Source organism: Furipterus horrens, unplaced genomic scaffold (assembly GCF_987537825.1).
Source record: "Furipterus horrens unplaced genomic scaffold, mFurHor1.1.pri manual_scaffold_6, whole genome shotgun sequence".
Taxonomy (NCBI): Eukaryota; Metazoa; Chordata; class Mammalia; order Chiroptera; family Furipteridae; genus Furipterus; species Furipterus horrens.
In genome coordinates this window covers 54,630,341-54,654,567 of record NW_028327176.1, presented here as the reverse complement: position 1 = coordinate 54,654,567, position 24,227 = coordinate 54,630,341, and the positions used below count along the sequence as shown (strand labels likewise).

General features: G+C 41.9%; 1 protein-coding gene across 1 annotated transcript; it reads right to left on the bottom strand.

Annotated features, from left to right (window-relative positions):
• Window positions 1–6,419: 6,419 nt before the first annotated feature.
• LOC150006225 (uncharacterized protein C2orf78-like) lies at window positions 6,420–13,224 on the bottom strand. The gene is made up of 4 exons (XM_090280746.1): window positions 13,071–13,224; window positions 9,510–10,274; window positions 8,145–8,659; window positions 6,420–7,829 (listed from the first exon to the last, which is right to left on the bottom strand). Exons 1-4 carry the CDS (start codon window positions 13,222–13,224, stop codon window positions 6,420–6,422), a joined length of 2,844 nt encoding a protein of 947 aa, XP_090136872.1.
• Window positions 13,225–24,227: the final 11,003 nt, after the last annotated feature.

The window sequence follows — 24,227 nt, the reverse complement described above, 5'->3', positions numbered from 1 at the left end:
CTCATTCTGACAGGCTCCTGTGTTTGTTTGCCTCTGTGTCCCAGGTAGAGCTGTCACTCCTGTTACGTTGTAAAGGGCGGAGCCTTAGGGATTTGTCAGTACAGGGCGACCTGTTTCACCATGTTGTGGTGCTGTATGGGGTCCGAGGGGGAACAATGCCGCCTTTCCAGCACTCGCCCCTTTTCCAGTCACTTCTCTCACTACTGCACCAGACTGGTGACCCTCTCGCTGCTGCCCTGGCCGTCGTTCCCAGAGTGGGTGGGTCTGCGGATGTTCTAGGACTGTGGGGGCCCTTTAAACAAGCGGACTCTGCTGAGAGACTTGCAGTTTCTTCCTCCGCTCCAACCCCAACTGCTGTGCACAGTCAGAAGCAATGAGGCTTGATTTTCCCCAGTGCTGGGACTGTGAGATGAGAGGTCTGGTGAGGGGCTGGGAATGCTCCTGACTTTTTAAAACATGTGACTGCACTTTCTGCTGCTGCCGCCCCTGCTGCCGCTACCACACTGCGTCCTCTCCGCCCTGGCTCCGCCCCACTACCTGTCTGCATGAGTATTTCTTCTTTATATCTTTGTTTGCTGGACTTCCATGTAGTTTGATTTCCTCGAACTTCTGGTTGTTTCTAGTTTTGAGGTAGTTGTATTCCTTCTTAGTTGTGGAGGGAGACTCAGCCTGTCTGTCTATGCCTGGAAGTAGGGTTGTTTTTGTGTGTGTGTTATTGTTGTTGCTATTGTCTCTTACAAGTAGGGCAGATGGGGCATTCTGTTTAGTACACTTTTAGAAAAGAAGATAAAAAGGGAAGGAAAAAGGGAAGCAAAAGATACAGGATCATGACTAGAGACTGCCTACAGACTCTCCACCAGCCCACAGGCTTATTCCACATTTCCTGGTGGACAAATGTAGCTCTACTCAGGAGGCCTTCAGGTCGTTGTGTTTTGCCTTCTTATTCAAAATGTGGTGTGAACAAATGTAGACATGAGGTGCTATGCAATAAGAGAGGGGAGACAGAAATACCTTTCTGACCCAAAGTCCTACGAGGGCAGGGCAAATGGGACTCTGTTTTGGGGAACTGAAAATTACAGGGTCCCCAATTTAAAAATATATGTAAAAGGATGGAGCAGAATTTAAGAAAAATAGGCTCTGCAACACAGTGATTGGATATCCTCAAACCCTTTCCTGGAAATAGGTCAACCCAAACAAGATACCCATGGGTAGCATTTACCACAAAACTAGAAACCCCAACATAAGAGGGTGCAGGATACACACACCTGCCAGGCCTCAGCATCTGCACCAAGAGAAGTGACAGACAGTAGGAAGCATCTGTGGGACATGATGGCAGGAGGCCTTCAAAGCACCTACAGTAGCCACAAGAAAGCACTGAAGGCCTGTGTGAGAAGAGCAGCTGAGACTGAGAGGGGTTTTGCCCAAGCCCAAAGTGAGCAAGTACAAGGGGCTGGCGAAAGAGTATGAAGGACTAGAGCGGTCTAGACCCTATATATGTTGACACTGAGCACCGGAGTGTCTTTCCTGGATGTAGCCCACACGGAGGAGACAGTGCACAGAGGAACTATAGACACAGAGGGAAGATGTCCTGATGAAGTTGGGGAGGGGAAACAGAGCCAGTAAACCTCAGATAGCAAGCCCCATGTTTCTGAAGACTACATTAAAATAAATACAGAAAAATTTTGTAAGTTAAAAAAGAGGTCTTCAACCTCATCTTTTCTAAGGACATTAAAACTAATTTTACCTAAAATATAAATAACAGAAAAGGATTGAGATAAAATCCCATACAAAGGTAGTATGGAAAAAGAAGAATAAAGAGCAGAATAGTATCTCATCTGCAAAAGAAACGAGTCAGAATAGATGGGCCCACAAAACAGTAACCTGCTATTTCAAAATGAGCTAAAAGACATTCAGTAAAACAAAGCAGAAGTTGAAAGAACATGGTGGGACATTATAATATAAAGGGCGCAGAATTTCTGTTTGGATTGAAGAAAATGTTCTGGAAATGATAAATGCCTGTAAAAGCTACCCATGAATGTTTAGTATGGGTTCGTCTATTTTCATGACAGGGTTTGGAAATTTTAAAACCATGTCCTGCTCCATCTACCTTTCTGAAGTGCTGCTCAGTCTTTTGATGTAATTACTTAAGTTTGGATGGTAGTGATGGTTGCGTGATATCATGAATGTACTTACTGTGACTGAATTGTATACTTAAGAAGGGTTGGGACTTCCGGCCAAGATGGAGGCTTAGACGGACACGCTAGGACTCCCTCTACAACTATAGTGGAATACAACTACTTTAAAACAAAGGATAACTAGAAATTCCAGAAAATAAAGCTACACGGAAGCCCAACATATGAAGTTATAAACCAGCGGTGCCATTTGGGCAGGTAAGAGTTAAAGAAGGCAAAGCTGTTTGCGGAGCGGGGGGGCGGGGCGGCGAAAAATCCTGGAGGCAATCAAGCCCCTGGCTTGCGCGACTCCGGGCGCTGGGGAGCAGCCGCAGCATCGCCTTGAACAGTGAGGCCCAGGGGGGCGGGAGGACGGATCCCGGTCTCCTAGCTGAATAACTGTGTGAATCCATCTTGGACCCCCGCCCCCACAGAAAGCACCACAGGGCGGCGAAATAGGTCGCGGACAGGCAGGCGCCGGCGGTCGCTGATTTGTGACGCGTACGCAGGCACTGCCCCCTGCCCCCGACAGCCGGCCCAGGAAAACAAAACGCATCTGTCAAAATGAGGCAGACAACTATAGAGATCCCGGTAACACAACTCACCAGGCAACAGATAGAGAACCTGACAGATGAACAGATAAGAAACCTGTCAGAGGCTCAGTTCTGGGCCATTGTTATCAGGTGGCTTACAGAATTCACAAAAGAGCAGGAAAAAGATATGAAAGAAGCGAAAAACTTTCATAACGAAAGGAACAAAACCACATACGAGACAGATGGTGAGGAATCCAGAGTCCATTTCAACAAACTGGAATATGGAGAAGGAACAAGCAGTCAACCAATGCAGCGAGAGGAAATGGCAAGCAACAATGAGAGGATCAGAAACCTCTGGGACAGCTATAAAAGGCCCAACATAAGAATCATTGGTTTGCCAGAGAATGAGGAAGATGAACTAGAACTTGAAAAATTGAGTGAAAATATAATAAAGGAGAACTTCCCAGACTTGGGGAAGGGAATAGACTTGCAGATCCAGGAAGCAAGGAGAGTTCCCAAGAGACTGGACCCAGGGAGAACCACTCCAAGACACATTATAATCAAAATGTCAAAAATTAAGGATAAAGAGAGAATCTTAAAAGCAGCAAGAGAGAAGAAAAGAATTATGTACAAAGGGGTCCCAATTAGACTATCAGCTGACTTCTCAAGGGAAACCCTACAGACAAGAAGGGACTGGCAAGAAATATTCAAAGTAATGAAAATCCAAAACCTACAACCACGAATACTCTATCCAGCGAAATTGTCATTCAGAATAGAAGGACAGAGAAAGTGTTTCCAGGACAAAATAAAACTGAAAGAGTTCATTAGATCCAAACCACTGTTATATGAGAAGTTAAAGGGACTGGTTTAAAAAACAGAAGCTAGGGAGATGAAACAAAGGCAAACGAAACAGGCAACGAGAGTGGAAAAGGAACTGTGGGTAAGGGAAACATAGTGGGGGGAGGCCAACAGGGAGGGGGAGTGGGGAGAGGGAGGGAGATGATATAGGAATTGGGGATCATGGTAGGAGGGAATGGAATAGACGGAGAGAGGTTGGGAGGAACTGTAAGCACAACTAATGGACATAATCTAAAAGGGGGGGACAACTGGAGGGAGGGGGCCACCGGGTGGAGGGGAGCAGAGGGAAGGGAAAGGGGCACAAATGTAATATTTTAATCAATAAAACACATTAAATCTGAAAAAAAAAAGAAGGGTTAAAATGGAAAATTGTGTGTTATGAATATTTTACCATAACTTAAAAATAATGAAAGGAAGCATAAATCAGAATAAAATGAGATGATGGAACTCAGTACAGAATTAAAAATACATTTAAAAATTTCAGAAATGAAGACTAATTAAATATAATACAAGAGTGAATGAACAAAATGGATAATGCCTTAAGGGAAACAAATGAGAAAACAATGAAAGTTTTAGAAATCAAAAATAAGATAAAAGGACTCTAGAGAAATGTCAAATATAAAAGACAGGGAAAAAAGCATGGACAATTTTAAGAGAGTAATACAAAAGTACATATAAGGATTTACTGTTGCATAAAAGTGATATTTCAAATTAGTGAGACAGATTCATCTGTAAATTGTGATACAGATATGTTGGAGTGTAGGTAATTTCTCTGGAAGAATCCACAGCATGGCAAAATAATGTCTCTGATGGAGGAGGGAAAGTAGTGTCTGGGGAACTGTGAGAAAAGGGAGGATTTTCACTGAAAACCCTTTTGTACTTTTCTAAATTTCTATCATGTGAATCTACTGCCTCAGAAGTCTGACTGCTTGAGTTCAAATCCCAGCTCATCCAATTGCCAGCTCTTTATCTAGGGTAAATACTTGACAAGCTCCAAGCCAATCTCCTTATCTGTGAAATGGAGTGATTAAGGTAGCCTGTTGCCACCTGGCACAGAATGAACTCTCAATAAATGTAAATTGCTTTTGGAAACAATGCAGATGCCCATCAACTGATGAAAGGATGAACAAAGTGGTAAATCCACTCAATACACTATACAGTCATAAAAAGGAATGAAGGACTGACACATGCTACAACATGAATGAACATTGACAACATGCTAGTGAGAGAAGCCAGACAAAAACGTCACATATTGTATTTCTCCACGTATGAAATCTCTGGAAAAGTGACTTTCATCCAGATACAAAGCACAGTAGTGGTGCCAGGGGCTGGAGGGACGAGGTAACAAGAAATAACTAACTGCCAATGGTGAAGGGGGTTTCTTTGGGGCTGTTGAAAATGTTTGGGGATAAATGATGGTGATGGTTGCACGAGTTTTGAATGCACTAAACGTCACTGCATTTACAGTTTAAAACGATGAACTTGATAGTATGCAAATTATACCTCAATAAAAATAATTGTTGAAATACACATTACCAATTTTCAAATGATGATGAGTCCCATCTCTGCCCTTCCCCTATTCCACTCTCTTTCCTGTTCCCCATGCTCCCCCACCACCACTTCTCCCAGCAGCCCCAGGAGGCCTCCCAAGGAGCGCCTTTGAACTGATCCCTTTGTAGTAGGGCTGTTCAAGCAGCAATTAAGTGTGCACATGCGCTTGTGGCTCTGGCCCCCAGGGCAATGGACGTTTCCATCAGATTTTTCTCATGGACTTTGGTTGAGGTGGTGATTAGACGAGGCAGCACATGCAGCCTGGGTCACAGAGGAGGCCCTTGATGGCCCCTCTACTTAAATGCTTAGGCTTCACCTGAAGTTTGATGTCATCTACCAGTAACATCGGGATACTGTGCTCTGAAAGTCAGGTTTCCACCCACGGGCCCTTGTAAATACTGAGGCCTTTGGAGACAAGCCTGAAGTGGAGGCTTTGCTCCACCACATGCAATGTGACCTCAGCCCATGACTGAACATCAGGAGTAAAGTGGCACAGGGATGCTGGCCTCGAGTGTTGTTGGGAAAGTTGACTGAAGTAGTGTCTTAGTGGGCATGGCGCTCAGGCGTTGCGTAAATGGTCGTTTACGTTACATGGCCTGTTCTGGGTATCCCTCCTACTGCAACAGTTCACCAGTTGTCCAGGCCCCAGTGACCAGCTGCCCCCAGGATAACAGTAATCCAGTGCCACTCATCTGGTAGATTCCCCTGTTTTGTACTCACCTCCCCCAACTACAATCAGATTTGGATAAGGCAACCCAAACCAGCTGGAAATGTTTCCAGAACCTGTTTTCTAATATATATACTTACTTGGTGATCATGAGGCATTCGGCCAGCCACCACAGGAGACTTTTTATATTTCTTCTGGCCAACCAAGAGTCATCTTCTGCCATCTTCAACTCTAATCCAATTTTCTTCTGTTATCTTAATTTTAGACCTTTTTCCCTCCTCTGTTTCTTTTTATAAACTCATAACACCTCTCCCCCATGGGAGAGTCCCATGGTCATTACGACCACGGACTAAGTTCCTGCCTTTTCCTCACTTCTTACCCCTTGTCCCTGATTTGCTCATCCAACTTCCAATATTTCATTCTCAGGCAGCCTTTGATCCCAACCGTCACCACAGAAAAACCACAGTTAACAGCATCTCCAAATTCAGAAGGCTTATTTCTCATCTACTAAGTCTATTACATTTATTTATTTATTTATTCAATTTTATTAAGTTTTAAAATATACCGGAATAGAGAAATGTATATCTATCTATGGGAAGAAGTTGGTATTCAAAGTGGCACCAACCATGCTAGCCTCTCTTACCGTGCGTAGCCATAGTATTGAGAGATTTCCATTTCTTTTTCCCTTTCAATGAAATACTGCACTTTCCCCACAGAGGTGTATTTGGCAGCATTCTCACGCTCTAGTTGAGCCTTCCTCTTCATGGCCTCCCGCTCTGGCCTCTGCTCATTTGTGATGGGATTTGATATGATGGGCCCAGAAATGCCGGGGTTCTTCCATGGCCTTGGCTGAAGGGCGAAATTCTGGAGTAGATACTGGTTTTGAGGCTTGGGTGGGAAGTGGGGCTTGGTCACAGTACTGTGAAAGGGCTCCCGTTGGAAAGAACTGCAACCTGATGTTTTGTACGGCACAGGCCTGGGAGCAGCAGACGGAGGGACACTGGGGCAGGTAGTGTTGGTCAAACCTGGTCTAGATGGGTTGGTTGAAACTGAGCAAGGTGGCCTGGCAGGACCTGTCAAAGGTGCAGCAGTGGGCCGGGATGAATGGACTGCAGCAGGCTGCACTGAGGTAGAACCAGGCCGGGCAGGGTTAGCCACAGCAGGCCGATGTGATGCCACAGGCTGTGGTCTGCGAGGAACTGGTCGAGCTTGAGGTTTGTCCAGTTTAAAAAAAGGCAAAGATACCAACTTGACCTGGCCAGGAGGTGGCAGCTCAATCTGAGTCGGAGAAGAACACTCCTTTTCAGCACTGCCATCTGTTTTCTGGTGTTTGACTTGAGTTTTCTCAGGACCTTTGCCCTCACCCGAGGTATCCAGCCTTCGTTTGGTAGGAGGAGGTGGCTGGGGGCCTTTAGGGTTGCTTGAGTTTCCCACAGCCCGGGATGAAAACAGTTCAGTGTTCTTATCAGCCTTCTTCCCTAGTGCGTGAAACACTTGCACTGATTCCAGCATGTGCATAGCTAGGCAGCTGCGAGGCTTTTTGAAGGTCTCTTGGGTCAGCTCAGTTTGATTTTTCTTCTGTTTCTTCTTGGAACTGGTTGGCTTTTCTTCTGCCTTAAATTTGTTCCCTGCCTGCTTATTCTTTTCAGCGATCTTGGAGTTGTTGTCTTTTTTTCTTTTGTTTTTTTCCTGCCCGTGGCTCTTAGTTTCGCTGTTTCTGCTGGATGCAGATTTGTGAGGCTTGCTGTTAGAATGCCTGGCTGTGTTTGTAGGAGCCATGCCACTGGCTGCAACTTTGCAAATACCCACTTCTCCCGAGCACACGCAATCCGGGCTCTCAGACTTGATTTTGGCATTGGGAGCAACGCTGATGGGCTCGGAGGCTTTACGTTTGTTCTTCCTGGCTTTATCAGAAGCCTTAATGACACTTGAGTTCTCCTGCACCTTGTTCAACTTGTTGCCTCTGTTACCTTTGGTTTTGATCTCCTCAGGACCTTTGGATTGATCAAGATCTTCCAAGGGCTCTAAGAGTGAAGGAAGTTGAATATCCTTGGGACCTATGGATTGATCAAGATCATCCAAGGGCTCTAAGAGTGGGGGAAGTTGAATATCCTTGGGACCTATGGATTGATCAAGATCACCCAAGGGCTCTAAGAGTGGAGGAAGTTGAATATCCTTGGGACCTATGGATTGATCAAGATCATCCAAGGGCTCTAAGAGCGGGGGAAGTTGAATATCCTTGGGACCTATGGATTGATCAAGGTCATCCAAGGACTCTAAGAGCGGGGGAAGTTGAATATCCTTGGGACCTATGGATTGATCAAGATCATCCAAGGGCTCTAAGGGTGGGGGAAGTTGAATAGCCTTCACCAGTGTAGCGATGTCTACAAAACCATCATAAGGTTCAGTCCCATATTCAAGTATCTCTTGGTTTTTAAGACTGTTATTAAGACTCAAGGTTTTCTTTCTGAGATCATCCTTTTCACAATCAGGCTGTTTTTCTGGGACAAGAGGATCAATACTGTCCAGGAACTCATAAGTATCAGAGATTTCTAAAGGGAACAGAGGAAGATCTCGGTTTTCTATTGGGATCTGGTAGGAATCCAGAGGCTTTGAAAGGGTAGCTTTAATATTGTCTGAATTCTTATTTTCTCTCTGTTCCTGGCTTGGCACTGGAGGCAGTGATAGTAGATTACTAGAACTTTGGACAGGAGCTACCACTGAAATGTCCCCATTACCAGGTGGTGGATTACTCTCAAGTATCTGGGTATTTCTGCTATTACAGGACTGAGGGAGTTCTGGAGTTTGTGGCAGACAAAATGTTTGGCCTGGAGGTTGCAATCCCAGGGAAGTCTCCATCCTCAGGGAATGCTCCATCACTACAAAGGAATCAAGGAGAACTTAGTTAGTTCCTGGTAAATAAAATTCTTCCTTATCACAAATGCAGCAATCTTGCTCCTTCCAACAATGGGAAAGGTATTTCTATGAGCTCTTTTTAAGGATCATGGACTGCACCCTGTGCAAGAGGTAGGAGGCCACTGTTCTAGTTGTTACTGGTGGTCATTTAATGTCATTGTTCCATGGTTATCTTTGAAGTTCACAGGATTGTTATGAGTCAAATAAGAAGTAAAAGTGATTTTAAAAATATTTTACAAGCCTAGTGTTTTCACATATAATCCTTTTAATTCTTTCAACTTTCCTGAGTTAATAAGAACGCTTAATACCACACAGTAGGAGAAGGAGTGGAAATCTTCCTAATGAAATGAATAAGCACAGACAGGTTTTTAGCCTATTATTTTTTCTTTAACAAAGTATTGAGAAACAACTCTTTTAAGTCTTGGTATAAACCAAGAGAGAGAAAGTGAAATTGGCACTGTCACAGTAAGAGTTCTGAAATACCTTTACAAATAGACTAAATCAAGAAATCAGGGAAGGGAGTTCATTTCAGTGTGGTAGTACAGGGCAGTGAAGGGGTGATATCCCTTGGTATATGCTCTTGTGGTTCTCCTACATAGAGCATACATGGCCTTTAGATGTCCAACCTTCCCACCTCTGTTATGTGTTCCCGTAATGACTCTGAAAATGCAGAGTTCTGACTGAGGGTAGTAGTCTCTAAAGTCACAGGACATAAATTCCACCTGTCTGTGGACTCACCACTTCCCGGCTGCAGATTGACCCTATTTTTGAATGCTGACTTTATTCCTCTTCCTTTTTGCTCTTTGTACTCACCTTGAAAACTTGTATCTGCGATGGGTTGAGTGGGCACAGAGTAGTAGATTCCAGAGGTGGAGGCCGGTGGAATCACGTTTGTGGGCTGATTGTCCTTTAGTACCATGACCATCTCTGGTTGAGGGACAGAGGCTCTGCTTTCCATGTAAGAAACAACAGAGCCATAGGATTGGAGGTAGGGACCAAGTTCTCCAGAGAGAAGAGGCCCTTGTGTGCCTGGATTATAGTAGTATACCTGACTTCCCTCCTGGTAGGGAAGTGACAGGCTATATCCCTGATTTGGAATCTGAGATGGTGCCACCTGAACAAGGCGGGCAGAAAGTGATGGATACAGAGGGGCCATGTTATTGGCAACTGAAGTGGTATTATACTGGGATACCATAGACATGGAGGAAACAGCTGTGTTTTGGCCAGTGGCAGGCACAGTGAAGGCTCTGAGTGATGATGACTTCTTTTCAGAGCCTCCTGTGATAGCCCACTGAAAAGCCCCAGGATTGGAAGCGGCTGAGGTGGAGATCTGGCTCTGGCCAATGCCTCCAGGCCACATAGTTGTGCTAGCATGTTGGTAGAGGCAGGCACTACCCATGAGTGCTTGGAAGGAGGTGCCAGAGGCTGATGGCAGTAGCCATTGTGAACTGACAGCTGGAGTAGAGTTACTGGAGAAGTTGCAGACCCTTCCTGTTAGGGAGGCTGCATTGCTCACTGCAGGAAGAGAGGGCTGTGTAGAATCTGAATTTCCAAGGAAATGTGGATTTTGGAAATTTTCTGTGGGGAACAAGAGGGTGTTGAAAAAAGTCAGTGAGACTGATGAACTCTCACTATGTTTGAAGAATATAATTATCTTTAGATTGTTGCTATGAGAAAGCCTCTAATACCAGTGCTCATTGAGATATCAAAAATAAAACAGTTTACGATGGTTGTAAGTGCTAGAGCAGTTTACTACTCCCTGTATTAAGTGCCTTTGCTCCCAACTGAGGAAAAATGTTCAGAAGACCAACAAGTGTGGTTTGTATATTGTTCTCGAGATTAGAATCAACCTCTCCTTGCCCTGTCATCTCTTGAGCCTGCACTTGTGTTGATTTGCATGCTATTTCCTAGAATTGAAGCGCTTAGAACCAGGAGTCTTTAGAAAACCTCTGTTCTAGCATTCTCATTTTATTTGTGAGGTAAGTGAGGCTCAGAGAGGTCAGATAGAGTTGTTTAAGTTCTCCCTTTATATCAGTATTATTCTCAGGTTACGTAACCTCAGCATCCTGACTGCCCTGCAGGACTGTGCTCTGAGCATTACACAGCCATAAACTGGGAACAATACAACTCTAATGTAGGCAGAGTTTTGTCCATGAGAAACCAGTACAGCTATTACCATCATAACCTTCAGTGTCTCATTTTGCCTGCACAGTTCACATGTTATTCTTAGAAATCACATATAACTCAGTCTGGCTGGTAAAAATGAAGGGTCATTCTTACATTCTTGAAGCCTGACTTCTGATCCTTTCTCAAAATGAGTATTTGAGAGTGTGTTTCTCAAGAAGTATTTTTTGAAAGAAAAACATTATTTAAACTCTCTGAGCTTTAGGCTACTCATCCATAAAGTGCTTATAACAACAACAGCAGTAATTCATATATGACAAGTGATACATTACAAATGAAATGAAAATCATATTTCAGAACTAAATATATATATATATATATATACATATATATGTATATATATATATATATAATTTAGGGCATGCAGCAAGGATCAAAGCATAATAAATTTGGTAGTAAGTGAAGTTCTGTTTTATACATGCTATAGTATAAAACTGAATGTTGCCTATTTTATTTCAGTGAGTACTATAAGCAAAGTGTAGCCCAGAATGAAAGGCGATTTTGAAGGAATTCCCAGCTAGTACACACAGACAGAGAATACATATCAGTAAAAATTGCCTAACAAGTAGCAAGATGCAATAAATGTGTATGTACAGGTAGCCCCAATATAGACAAATATTTTAGTAAAGCCAGCTATAACGCAGAGAGTAAAGTAAGTGTAAAGGAACTCCATTATTGTGCTCATTCACATTCATGTGAATATTACCCAGCAAGTACAGATATATAACAGCTATATAACAGTGAGTCCAGTAGAAATATATATTCCAATTAATAAAACACAAAAGGACACTTAAAAGTATCATGTAGTTTTTATATTTATCTTAAAACCTGGATTATAATGGCCTTCAACATCCAGGAATGTGTTATACCCAAAGCCTTAAAAACCTTCATCATAGATTTAATTTTCAAAAATTTGAAGTAAGAATACCCAAGAAACTCCACAAAATTGTTTCTTGATAAATGTGAAATTAGAGTATGGGGTGTGGCTTTTCTCTTTTTCTTAGGTAGCTAAGATCTAAAAAGAGATGATGGCTGTTTATCAGTGTGCTGTCTGTGTTAGGGAGAAACTAACTGTAAAGATGAAAACCCACTTTGTCTCAGAACATAGTCATCACACAAAAGAATTAGTCTTTCTGGTTCAAATAAGGATATAGCATTTAAAAATATTTATTTTTGATAGACTAAACATCTACAAAGTTTAAAAATCAGAATGAAGTGAAACACTGAAAGTGCTGTTTCCTCCAGCCCCCCAGATAACCAGTTTTATAGTTTCACATTTATAGAAAACCTCTGCTCTAAAATATAGCTTTTAAATATTTATATTCAGTTGTCAATTGCCATCCGTGTTCAGAGAGGTGGTTTTAAACACAAACACATGACTTCTGGACAACTTTCTTTGCCTAGTGATACTCTATTCTGGTCTTACTTTTCTTTCTACTTTACTAATGGAAGCATTTGCTAAAAGTCACCTTTATTTTGCCCTACTCTGAGCAGATTTTACCCTGTGCTATTGCTGCTTTAATTTAAAATATTTGGATTCCTTCAACATTCCATTCCTAACTACCACTTTTGCTCTTGAGGGTTCCTCCATGCTGTCTTCTTTCATTCCTATGGTTTTCCCTCCTTCGTTCTTATAATTTTGCCTCCCTCTTGGTTCCTCCCGTTGGCCTATGCTGATAAAAATAATACCTACATTTCAATATTTTTTCACTTAGTTTGGATAGAAAACTCGAAAAACTGGTATAAATTACTTTTTAAACAGCACTAAATTTAAAACTCTGAGGTAGAAATATCAGTGGTGGGAGACCATTACACATGGTTTTATACATATATATAGTTTTCTCTGTCACCTAGGTTTTCTATCTGTTTCTGTTGTAATGGTCTCGGCAAGTCTTGATTTCACTTTTATATGGGTGTCCTTTAAGGCTCATTATGAGAAAAGAAAGGGATTAGAAATAACAACCAAACTAATGTTTTAATGTAATAGATGAGGAAAAAGCAGATTATGTGAGAGATTGAATTACATGTCCAAAGTGACATAGCTAGGGAATGTCAAAATCAAAACTAAAATTAAGTCTCCAGATTTTCAGATTACGCTTTCTCCCCTTATAATATAGTATTTTGGCTCTAGTGCTAAATGTAGGGCCCAAAATATCTAAGGAATAACTTTAGAAAAGATTCTCTCATTACCTGACATGGTCAGAGGAGAAGAGGAAATATCAACTGTAGATGCAAAGGACGAGGAGACAATATGAGAAGGCTGAGTGGCTGGAGCCCAAGAGCACATGTGCCCAGTGCGAAAGTCACTGGTCGCACTGGTCACTGGCCACTGGTTACTGGTCATTGGTCAGTTGTGATGATACAAATTTATTTACAGGCAGCTCCATGGAAACCCCAAGATTCTACCAGGTTGTGGTAGGTTTGGTGGGAGAACGATGTCACAAAACAGGCAGTTTAAAGTCACCAGGGAGCCAATAGGGAGCTCAAATTCCCAACAAGATGACAGGATTGGATGGAGGGAGCTAAGTCAACAACTAAATGGCTGAGTTTGGGGGACCGTTGTCATAGTTTACAAGGCAGATGTGATAATCTCACTTTCCTCAGGCTCTTATGTTAAAAAAAGAATCATCTCAATGTTTCTATAGATGCTCATTAATATAATTAAATATTAGTTAATCCTCTATATTATGTTGTATAATAGGATATTGTTAATATCCTTAGGTAGAAGGGAAAGGGACATCCAGGTTGTATAATTACAATGTTCCCAATGAAATTATATCAGGCCATCTCATTAGGGAATATACTGCAGCTTTGGAGGAGCAGAGAAAGGGATTAAGGAGCTCTTTGTGTGACTAGGTTAAAGAATAAAATGGAGTTTGTTGAGTGCATGTTGCGGTGAATGATGTGGTCTAAGGCTCCCCACTTATAGTTCCTTCTCCTTGAATCCTACCTTCCTTGGGCTGGGCTGGGCTGGGCTGCACTAAGGTGGGCCTGTTTGTACTTGCATCTCTCTTCTGCTCTCCTTTTCTTTTTCTTCTTCATTGTCCGTGTTGTTTCTGAGAATAGATTTGATGTTGAATTCTTACTCTCATGGATGTTACTTCCTGTCAACTTTGAGCAGCCGGGACTTCTCTTCAGTGTCTTTGGCTTCCCCAAATGGACTCTGCCCATTAGAAGCAAATACCAAAGAGCGAGAGGGGTCAGCTCATTGCAAACCTTTCCGCTCCCAGCCTTTGGTTGCGGTTCTCTTGACCAGAATTTGCCTCCTCTGCTTCTTTGGCCCATGAAGGAATGCTGCCATCCTGTTCTTTTACATGGAAGAGGCATTCACAATATTCTCCATTTCCTTCTTACATAAAGTGTATCCGGTGTGGCAGTTACTGTAGTCTCCTCCCCCTTGCAAACAGCCGCTGTAGAATTTTGGGCCTCTAGGATTCTCTGTCTGCCATGTTTGGGTGCAAGGCCAGGCAGAAATGAAGAGGATAATAGTTAGAGAAAGTCAAGGACATTGATGGAGAAGAGGGAAGAGGGAAGGTGAAAGTGTACAGGAAGAAGGAGTCTGATGTGGACTTTTCAGTTTCTGTGAGAAATAGGTTGGCACATTTTGACCTCATTTTTTATTAACAGAATATATGTGCTAAGTAATGCAGAAACCCCCAGGAATTCTGTTCAGAAGAGAGAATAATCTTCCATGTATTTCCTACTTTGTTATATGTATTATTACCTCACTTATATCATTCACTGGTATGTTTGAAGATCATGCTGTGTATCAGTGCTCTGCCTTTGTCCAGATGTTCTCTTCCTTGTCAAAATTTTAAAGATTCTATCATTGTAAGACATATCACATGTTTTTGACCTGATGACTTTTTTTAGAAGCATCATGAACCACCTTGACCTGATGGATTTTGTGGAGAAACTTAAAAAGAGGTCTGTGAGCAAGGCACTGTGGTGAGTTACATTGTGCACCAAGCAAAGGGAGAGATGTGTGCAGTCAGCCCAACTTGGGCCTGGGTTGCCTCTTCTTTTCTTCCCCTGCTTAGTGCTGCTCACATTCACCACTCTTGTGACTGTGAGTGAGGGCTGAGTTGCTAATGACCTAACAGGGTGGGGCCAAAGTAGGTATACAGTTTTTCATATGGAAAGTAATACAAAAATTAATAAATAATGCTATTAGAATAAACTGTTTTACCTACTCACACCATAGATCCTCTTTGTCCCCACCTGTATATGGAGTAAGCTGCTACAGTTGAGAGTTGAGTAGTTGACACAGAGACAACCCCGCAAACAAAGACTAATATATGTACTGTCTGGCTTTTTATAGAAAATGACTTCTGGCCCTTGATGTTGGTAGGGTCTTACAGGCTACTGTTGGAATGTTGGCTTTGATTCTGAGAAAAATGAGGATCTCTGGGAGGGTTTGAGCAGGAGGAGGACAGGATCTGACTGAAGTTTTGGTGGCTGTGTTGACAAGTTTTAGAGGCAAAGGTTGGAGCAGGTAAGCCGATTAGGACTGCGGTTCCCAGTACACTGGGGTGCCCCCGGAACACCACAGCAAACTCATCAGGGTGTAGCAGTGTATTTTAAATTTCTGAAGCATTTACAGTGATACTTGACAGCTGTTAGATACCGTGTGTGCTTCTACCCAGTGATTAGTTGACAGTTTCAGCATTAGGTCACGCTATATTCTTTTCAATGTTATCTTGTCTTTGTGAAGTTGAGTTTTTGGCAGTAGCTGAAACAAGAAGCAAGCACTATTAGAAAACTGATATGGAATAGGAAATGAGGCTGGCAGGATCCAATTTGATTTTAAGGTATGACATGTTGTACAGTGCCTAATAATCACATGAGTAATTGTGGTTCGAGACGGACGGCTGCCGATGATGATGACGATGAATTGTGGTTAAGGGTAAAATAAAAATATTTTTAAAATTCGCATGTATTATTTTTCAAATATCTACTTAGTCGTTGAACGATCGTATCAGTACAATGTGTAGTTTTATTGTAGCATTTTCCCTGAAGCTGATGTAACAAATGACCACACCTGGGTGACTTTGAAAAAAGCACAAATGTATTGTGCACAGCTCTGAAAGTCAGAAGTCTGAAATCAGTATCACTGGGCCCAATGAAGGTGTCAGCAGGACTACACCCTCTGGAGGCTGTTGGGGGAGATCTTGTTCCTTGCCTCTCAAGGCTTCTGCTGGCTGCAGGCTTGATCTGCTGGTGGCGGCAGCACTCAGTCTTTGCCCCATCGTCACATCACCTATTTCTCTTCTATCTGCACCAAATCTCCTTCTGCCTCCACTTTATAAGGAAGCAGGATTGCATTTGTGGCTCAGCTCACCCTGTTAATTTAGGACAACCTCCACTTCTAATGAGCCTTAATTTAATCACTCATGCAAAGACCCTTTTCCTGAATAAAATAGTAATATTTACAAGTTTCAGGGACTAGTACCCGATCCCTTTGGGTGTCCATTATCCAGCTACTACAGGCACTAACACTTTTTAAAATTTTTGGCATTTACCTACTAGTTTGGCCAAAAAGTCTGCTTAGATTTTTCCATAAAATAAAAGACACATTTTTCTTCTTCACCGTTAACTTTATTGATTTGAATATCTGAGGATGTGGGCTATCTTCTCTGTGTTATAACATTGGCTATTTTCAATTAATATCTTGATTTGATTGCTATCAGCTTCAATGTGTCTCCTGACCTTGGAGTATTCTTTAGCAAGAAATCTCCAGCATGAAACTCTGCAACCACCCTTGAACACATTAGATCAGTCATAGCACCTTCTCCATACTCTGCACAAATCTTTTATTGGTGTTGCATTTGCATTTTTACCTTTCTTGACATAATAAAGCATAATATGCTGGAAATGTTGCTGATTTTCTTCCATCTTCAATATTAAAAAGGCTACACAAAATCTACCAATTTTCATAAGTCTTTTTTACATGCATGCTGATAGGACAGCTGTGACAATACAATCTAACAAAATTATTTTGAATGAAATTAAAGACAACTAAGCACTACTAGAGCCATCTTACAGAAAAAAACAAACATACACATTTTGGCCAACACAATACTTAATAAATGGGATGGTTAAGTCTTTTCTTTTTTATTTAAGCCTAGAAGTAAGACTCAAGGACTCTGTGAATCTAGACATTTGGAAACCTCTGAGTTTGGACACTCTCCCAGTAATCCAGACAGAAAATGATAGATACTTCAAAGTAGAGTGGACAAGTCTTGGATACAATTTGAGAGCAAGGCAGATGGAATTTGCTGTTCTGTTTGTGCAGTAGATAGGAAAAGAAAGGAGCCTAATGATTTCAAAGATTTTTAGACTGAGCAACTTGAAAAGTGGATTTACAATGCACTCTAATGAAGAAAACTGTGCATGGACCAGGTCCTTTTTTAAAATTATCTTTGGGGTTGGGATTTGGTCATGGTGGAAAGGGAATATGGGGGATTCTGTTTTGTACTTATTTAGAAAAGAAGATAAAAAGAGAAGGCAAGAGGGATGAAGAAGATACCCATTCCTGTCCGGAGCCTTCCCACAAACTCTCCAACTGCCCTAAGACCTATTCCACAACCCCTGGTGGTCAAACATCTCCCTACCCATGAGTCCTTCAGGTGGTTGTGTTTTGCCTTCTTATTCAAAACAGGGTGTGAACAAATACAGACATGAGGTGCTGTGCGAGACAGTGGAGACCAAGAAAGCCTTGTAGAACCCAAAGTCCTATGAGGGTAGGGAAAATGGTGTTCTACTTTGGGGAACTGAAAATGACAGGGCTCTCAAATTTAAAATAATTATGTCAAAGGGTAGAGCAGAATTTAAGAAAAATAGAGGCTGTGACAGAGTGTTTGAATTTCAACAAACCCTGTCCTGGAAACAGATCAAGCCCAGCCAAACATCCACGGGTAGCTTTCACCACAAACCTAGAAACCCCAAAGAAAGAGCAGAGAGAAGACAACTACCACCAGGCACACCCTGCCTGGTCTCAGCATCTGCACCAGAAGAAGAGACAGGGGGAAGCATCTGATGGAAATGAAGGCAAGAGGCCTTCAAAATGCCAGCAGTAGTCACAGGAAAGCACTGAGGGGCTAATTGAGAAGAGCAGCTGAGACTGGAGGGGTCTTGCCATACCATTGTACTTAAGTAAAGGGGCTGGAGATGGTGTGTGAAGGACTGCAGAAATGTAGACCCGCTATACCTTGACACTGAGCACCAGAACGCCTTTCCAGGATGTGGACCACACAGATAGTGCAGGAAGGAACTGCAGACACGGAGGAAAAATGTCTATATAGTTGGGTGGGAAACTGAGCCAGGAATCCTCAGACAGTAAACCCCATGTTTCTGAAGACTACATTAAAATAACTACACAAAAGCTGTGCAAAGTTAGAGCTTTCTTTTTTAAGTGTATTAAAACTAATTTCATCTAAAAATGAGTAACAGAAAGGATTGAGATCAAATCCCATATAAACGTAGTATAAGAAAGAGGAATCCACTGCCCTGACTGATGTGGCTCAGTTGGTTGGACTTTGTCCAGCAAAGCAAAAGGTCCCAGGTTCGATTTCTGGATGGGGCACATGGCTGGGTTGTGGACTCAGTTGCTGGTTGCGGTGTGTACCAGACACAACTTATTAATGTTTCTCTCTCGCATCAACGTTTCTGTCTTCTCTTTCTACTTTTCTTTCTCTCTCTCTAAAAAGAAGTAAAATATTTTTAAGAAGTAGAAGGAGAATGAAGAGTGGAATAGCATCACTTCTGCCAGTGAAACAAGTCAGAAAGACAGGTCCATGAAACAGATCAAAGTGTCACCTGCTATTTCAAAATGAGCCAGAAGTCACTTGATAAAACAATGCAGAAGATGAAAGAACATGGGGGTGGTGGGAATGAGAAAAATATGTGTTTGGAATGGTGAAAATGTTCTGGAAATAGTAAATGCTGGTCAAAGCTACCCACTCATGGGTGATCAGTTTGCATTGACCTATTTTCAGACAGGTTTCAGAATCTGTTCTGTTCCCTCCATCTCTCTGAAGTGGTGCTCAATCTTTTGACATAATTATTTTAAGTTTGGATGGTAGAGATGGCTGCATAATGGCATGAATGTACTTAATGCAACTACATTGTATAATTTAAAAGGGTTACAAAGGTGAACTGTGTGTTATTTATATTTTATTGTAATAAGAAAAAGGAAAGAACAAGATAAATGAGAATTAGGTAAGATGATAGAACTCTGGACAGAATTAACAATGAAAGAAAAACTTCAGAAATGAAGAATAAATTAAATATAATGGAAGAGTGAATAAACAAAAAGGATAATGCCTGATTGGAAATAAATGAGAAAAGAATAAATATTTTAGAAATCAAAAAGAAGATAAAAGAAACTAGCAAAACATCAAATATGAAATAGGCAAAAAAAAATCAGGAAAATTCTGAAAAGAGTAATACAAATGCATATAAAGGTGTGATACATCATAAAAGTGACATTTCAAGTTAGTGGGGAAGATTCACCCATAAATTGTGATACATATATGTTGGAGTGTAAGTCATTTCTCTGGAAGCATCCACAGCCTGGCAAAAGTGTCCCTAATGGAGGAAGTAAGTGAGTGTCTGGGGACCTTCAGGAAAAAGGTGAATTTTCATAAATAACATTTTGTACCTTTCTAAATTTCTGTCATGTGAATCTACTAGCTCTGAAGTCTGACTGCTTGAGTTCAAACCCAGCTCACGCCATTGCTAGCTCTTAATATTCGACACTCTCCTAGACTATCCCCATATTTGTTAAATGGGGTGAGTGATGTATCCTGGTGCTGGCTGGAACAGAATGAACTCTCAATAACTTCAAATTGCTGCTGGAAACAACTGAGATGCCCATCGATTGATGAAAGGATGAACAAAGTGGTAGATCCATTCAATACATTCAACAGTCATAAAAAGAAGTGAAGGACTGACACATGCTACAACATGGATGAACTTTGACAACATGCTTAGACACCTTGGCAGGGGAGAAGCCAGACACAAAGGTCACATATTGTCCTACTCCACATATGAAATCTCTGGAAAAGTGACTTTCGACCAGAGAGAAAGCATAATAGTGGATTCCAGGGGCTGGAGGGATGAGGGAACAAAGAATAACCAACTGCTAATGGTGAAGGGGGTTTCTTTTTGGGCTGGTGAAAATGTTTTGGGATAGATGATGATGATGGTTGCATGAATTGTGACTGCACTAAACGTTCTGAATTTGCAGGTTAAAACAATGAACTTGATAGTATGCAAATTATATCTCAATAAAAATAATTGTTAAAATGCACATTACCAATTTTCAAATGATGATGATTCCCATCTCTGCTCTACCCTATTCCACTCTCTTTCCTGTCCTCCACACTCCCCCACCGTCACTTCCCCCAGCGTCCCCAGGAGGCCTCCCAAGGAGCCCCTGGAACTGACACCTGCATAGTAGGGCTGTTCAAGTGGCAATGCAGTGTCCATGTGCACCTGTTGCTCTGGTCCCCATGGCAATGGACGCTGATTTTTTCTGATGCCCTTCAGCTGATGGAGGTGATTAGATGAGGTGGCATGTGCAGTCTGAGTCATGGAGGAGGCCCTTGATGGCTTCTTTACTTAATGCTTAGGTTTTGCCTGAAGTTTATCGTCACCCACCAGTAATGTCTTGATGCTGTGCTGAAAGCTAGGTTTCCACCCACGGGCCTTTGCAAACACTGAGGCCTTGGGAGATAAGCCTCAAATGGAGGCTTTGCTCCACCGCATGCAATGTGACCTTAACCCATTGCTGAACCTCACGAGTAAAGTGGCACGGTGATGCTGGCCTCGAGTGTTGTTGGGAAGGTTGATGGTATTAGTAGTGCATTAGTGTGCCTGATGCACAGGTGCTGTGTAAATGGTTATTTGTGTCCCACATGCTGTTCTGGGTGCACCTCCTACTGCAACAGTTCCCTTGGCCAGGCCCCAGTGACCAGCTGCCCTCAGGATAACACTAAGCCCTTGCCACTCATCTGGTAGATTCCCCTGTTTTTGTACTCACCTCCCCAAACTACAGCCATACACAGGTAAGACAACCCAAACCATCTGGAGAAGTGTCCAGAATCTGTTTTCTAATACATATACTTATCTGGTGCTCATGGGACATAAGGCCAACCTCCACAGGAGACATTTTACATTTCTCCTGGCCAACCCAGTCACCTTCTGCCATCTGCACCTGTATTCAATTACATATTATTTTAACCCTAACCCCAGCCTCTGCTTCTTACTTCTGCCCTTTTCCCTCCTCCTGCTTCTTTTGATAAACCCATAATATCTCCTCCATTTTGGCCCTGTGGCCATGAAACAATTTCCTTCCTTTTTTTTCAGTTCTTACCTTTTGTTCTTCATTTACCCATTAAGCTACCATTATTTCATTCTCACAGAGCTGTTGATCTCCTCGCCCACCAGGGAATAATCACAATGAGCAGCATTTCAAAACTCAAAAGGATTTTTTTATTACTCATATGCCAAGTCTATCACATTTATTTATTCAACTTCATTGTTTTAAAATATAACAATATTTTTCTTGTGGACTTCAGTTGACGGTGGTTTTTGGACGAGGGGGCACATCTGGCCTGGGTCATGGAGGAGGCCCTTGATGGCCCCTCTACTTGATGGCTCCTCTATTTAATGCTATCACTTCGCCTGAAGTTTGGTGTCATCCACTGGTAACATCTGGATGCTGTGCTCTGAAAGCCAGATTTTCACCCAGCGGCCCTGGGAAACACTGGGGCCTTGGGAGACCACACATTGTTAGTGACACGGGCATGCAATGCGGAGGATTATTTGGTGATTCTCAAAAATCCTCACCCAGGGATATACTTTTAGTGATTTTAGAGAGAGACGAAGTGAGAAAGAGAGAGAGAAAGAGAGAGAGAGAGAGAGACATTTATATGATAGAGAAACATCATCAACAGGTTGCATCCCATATGCACTCTGGCTGAGGGTCAAACCCACTACCTTTTGGTGTATGGGATGATGCTCCAACCAACTGAGCCAACACCATTCTTGGCATCTAGGCCTGCAGAGTAAGCAGTAGTCAAACAGACTTGCAGCTGATTGGCTAAGCAATGTTTCAGAGGGCTCTTAGAACCACTCACAGTCTAATAGACCCCAAGACCCTGGTCCCTAGAAGCAGCCAGGGAGCACGGAGTGTTCAAGGCCAAGTTCAAATGGGTTTCCAGCCCCATCTGACAATTCTTCAGTCATCCCTGGAGGGCTTGTTCTTCTGTTCTCAACAGCATCTTCCCTATATTTTACCTATTTCTTCCAGTCCCAAATTGCTTCTTTCAATAACTCTCAGTCTTAGCTCGAATCCAGTCTTAGATTTTAACACCAGTATTTCTAATGGCAGCTAACATGTATTGAAGGTTTACTATGGCTAGGCTTCAATTTTAATTCATTTATATCTATTAATTTACTTAACACTCCTAATAACCCCAGAAGGTTGAAACTGTTAGCATCTCTCTTTTAAAGATGAAGAAAATGGGGCACCTAGAGGTTAAGCTACCTATTCAAAATCATACAGCCACTGTGTGGAGAACAGAGATATAAATCAGAAAGTGCGACTCCAAAGGCAGCAGTTTTGACAATGACATTAAAATAAGTGCTCTTGATCAAAAGATTTCTCATTTTTTCCTCTCTTTACATCTATATATATCTAAACTGTACCAGTGATTACAACCCATCTATACCTGGCTGAGATCACCCTTCAACTTCTGTTCTAAAAGTGGCCCCCACTTACAGCCTCTTGTTCCTTGTTTCTAATCCTTTCCAACTCTTTCTTACTGGCCCTTCATTGTAAAAGGCCTGGCTATCATTTTGTTATTGTGGAATATCACATTGACTGTTTGTGTATATTGAAATATTCTTGCATCCCAGGATAAATCCCACCTGGTCAATGGTGTATGATCCTCTTAATATGCTGTAGGATTCAGTTCACTAGTATTTTACACAATAGTTTTGAGTCAATGTTCATCAAGAATATTGGTCTGTGGTTTCCTTTTCTCATCATGTCTGTGGCTTTGGTATCAATGTGACCACATTAGAAAGAAAAATACTATATGATTATCTCAATTGACATGGAAGTAATATTTGACAAAATTCAACATCCATTCATGATTAAAACTCACAACAAAATATGTAGAGAAAGACTTACCTCAACATAATTAAGGCCATATATGAAAAGCCTACTGCTAACATAATAATCAATAAGGAAAAGCCCAAAGCATTCCCTTTAAGATACAGCAAAAGGCAAGAATGTTCACTGTTACTATTTCTCTTCCCCAGTACTAGAAGTCCTAGTCTGAACAAGTATACAAGAAAAAGAAATGAAAGTAATCTAAATCAAAAAGAAATAAAATTATCTCTGTTAGCAGAAGACATCATCATATAAGTAGAAAATTCTAAAGATTCAACAACAAAAAGGGCTGTTAGAACTAGTAAACAAATTAATGCAGTAAAGTTTCAGGATTCAAAATCAAAATACAAAAAATAATTGCATTACTTTCTAAAACATTTAATGTTTTTAAGTATATTTTATTGATTCTACTGTTAAAATAGTTCCAGTTTTTTCCCCTTTGCTCCCCTTGGCCCAGTACCTCCCCTCCCCCAGCACCCCCCACCCCCACCCCAGTCCATGCCCATGGGTTGTGCATACAAGTTCTCTGGCTTCACCCTTTCCTATATTATTCTTTCTTTAAAAAATTAATGAATTTTTAAAAACAAAAAAATAAAAATAAAAATCCCCCCCTCTCAGACTTAAGACCCTTTATAATCTTATAAAGGACAATGGGCAAAGGTCTTGTGCTCCTCTAGCTGCTTCAAGCTGGGCATGGTCGTCATCCTACCTACCCTTGGGTTCAGAAATACCTAATAATAGTGGGGGTGTAGAGGGAGAGGGTGACCTTCCCACATGGGGAAGGATCTTGCAGACTCCAGGTCAGTTGGCTGTCCCCGGACAACGGTGTGCTTGGTTTAACAGGCTGGCATCCATGTTGTATTCTGGGGGCAACAGATTTGGCAATGGGGTTAAAAGACATCCTTCAATGCTTAACCACTAGATGACAAAAGGCAGGTATCAATTTCTCAATGTCCCACATTAGGGAAAAAAAGGGCTTCTTTGGAGGAGGGTGTGCCAGGCATGTCACACCTGTCCAAAACCCTTTGGCCCACTATACTTAGTATGAGCTGAGGGGAATATTTTAGGTTTCCCCCTTCTCAGACCTCTGGGCCCTTTCTGTCTACGCCATTAGGATAAAAAATAGAAACCAGTTTTAAAGTGAAACCCACAGGCCACCCCAT

Coding starts and splice junctions, on each gene's coding strand:
- LOC150006225 (XM_090280746.1), bottom strand. CDS start 13,224: ATGACCAGTAACCAGTGGCCAGTGACCAGTGCGACCAGTGACTTTCGC. Junction 10,275..13,070: donor TTCTCCTCTGACCATGTCAG/GTAATGAGAGAA, acceptor TGTTCCCCACAG/AAAATTTCCAAAATCCACAT. Junction 7,830..8,144: donor ACATCGCTACACTGGTGAAG/GCTATTCAACTT, acceptor ATAGGTCCCAAG/GATATTCAACTTCCTTCACT.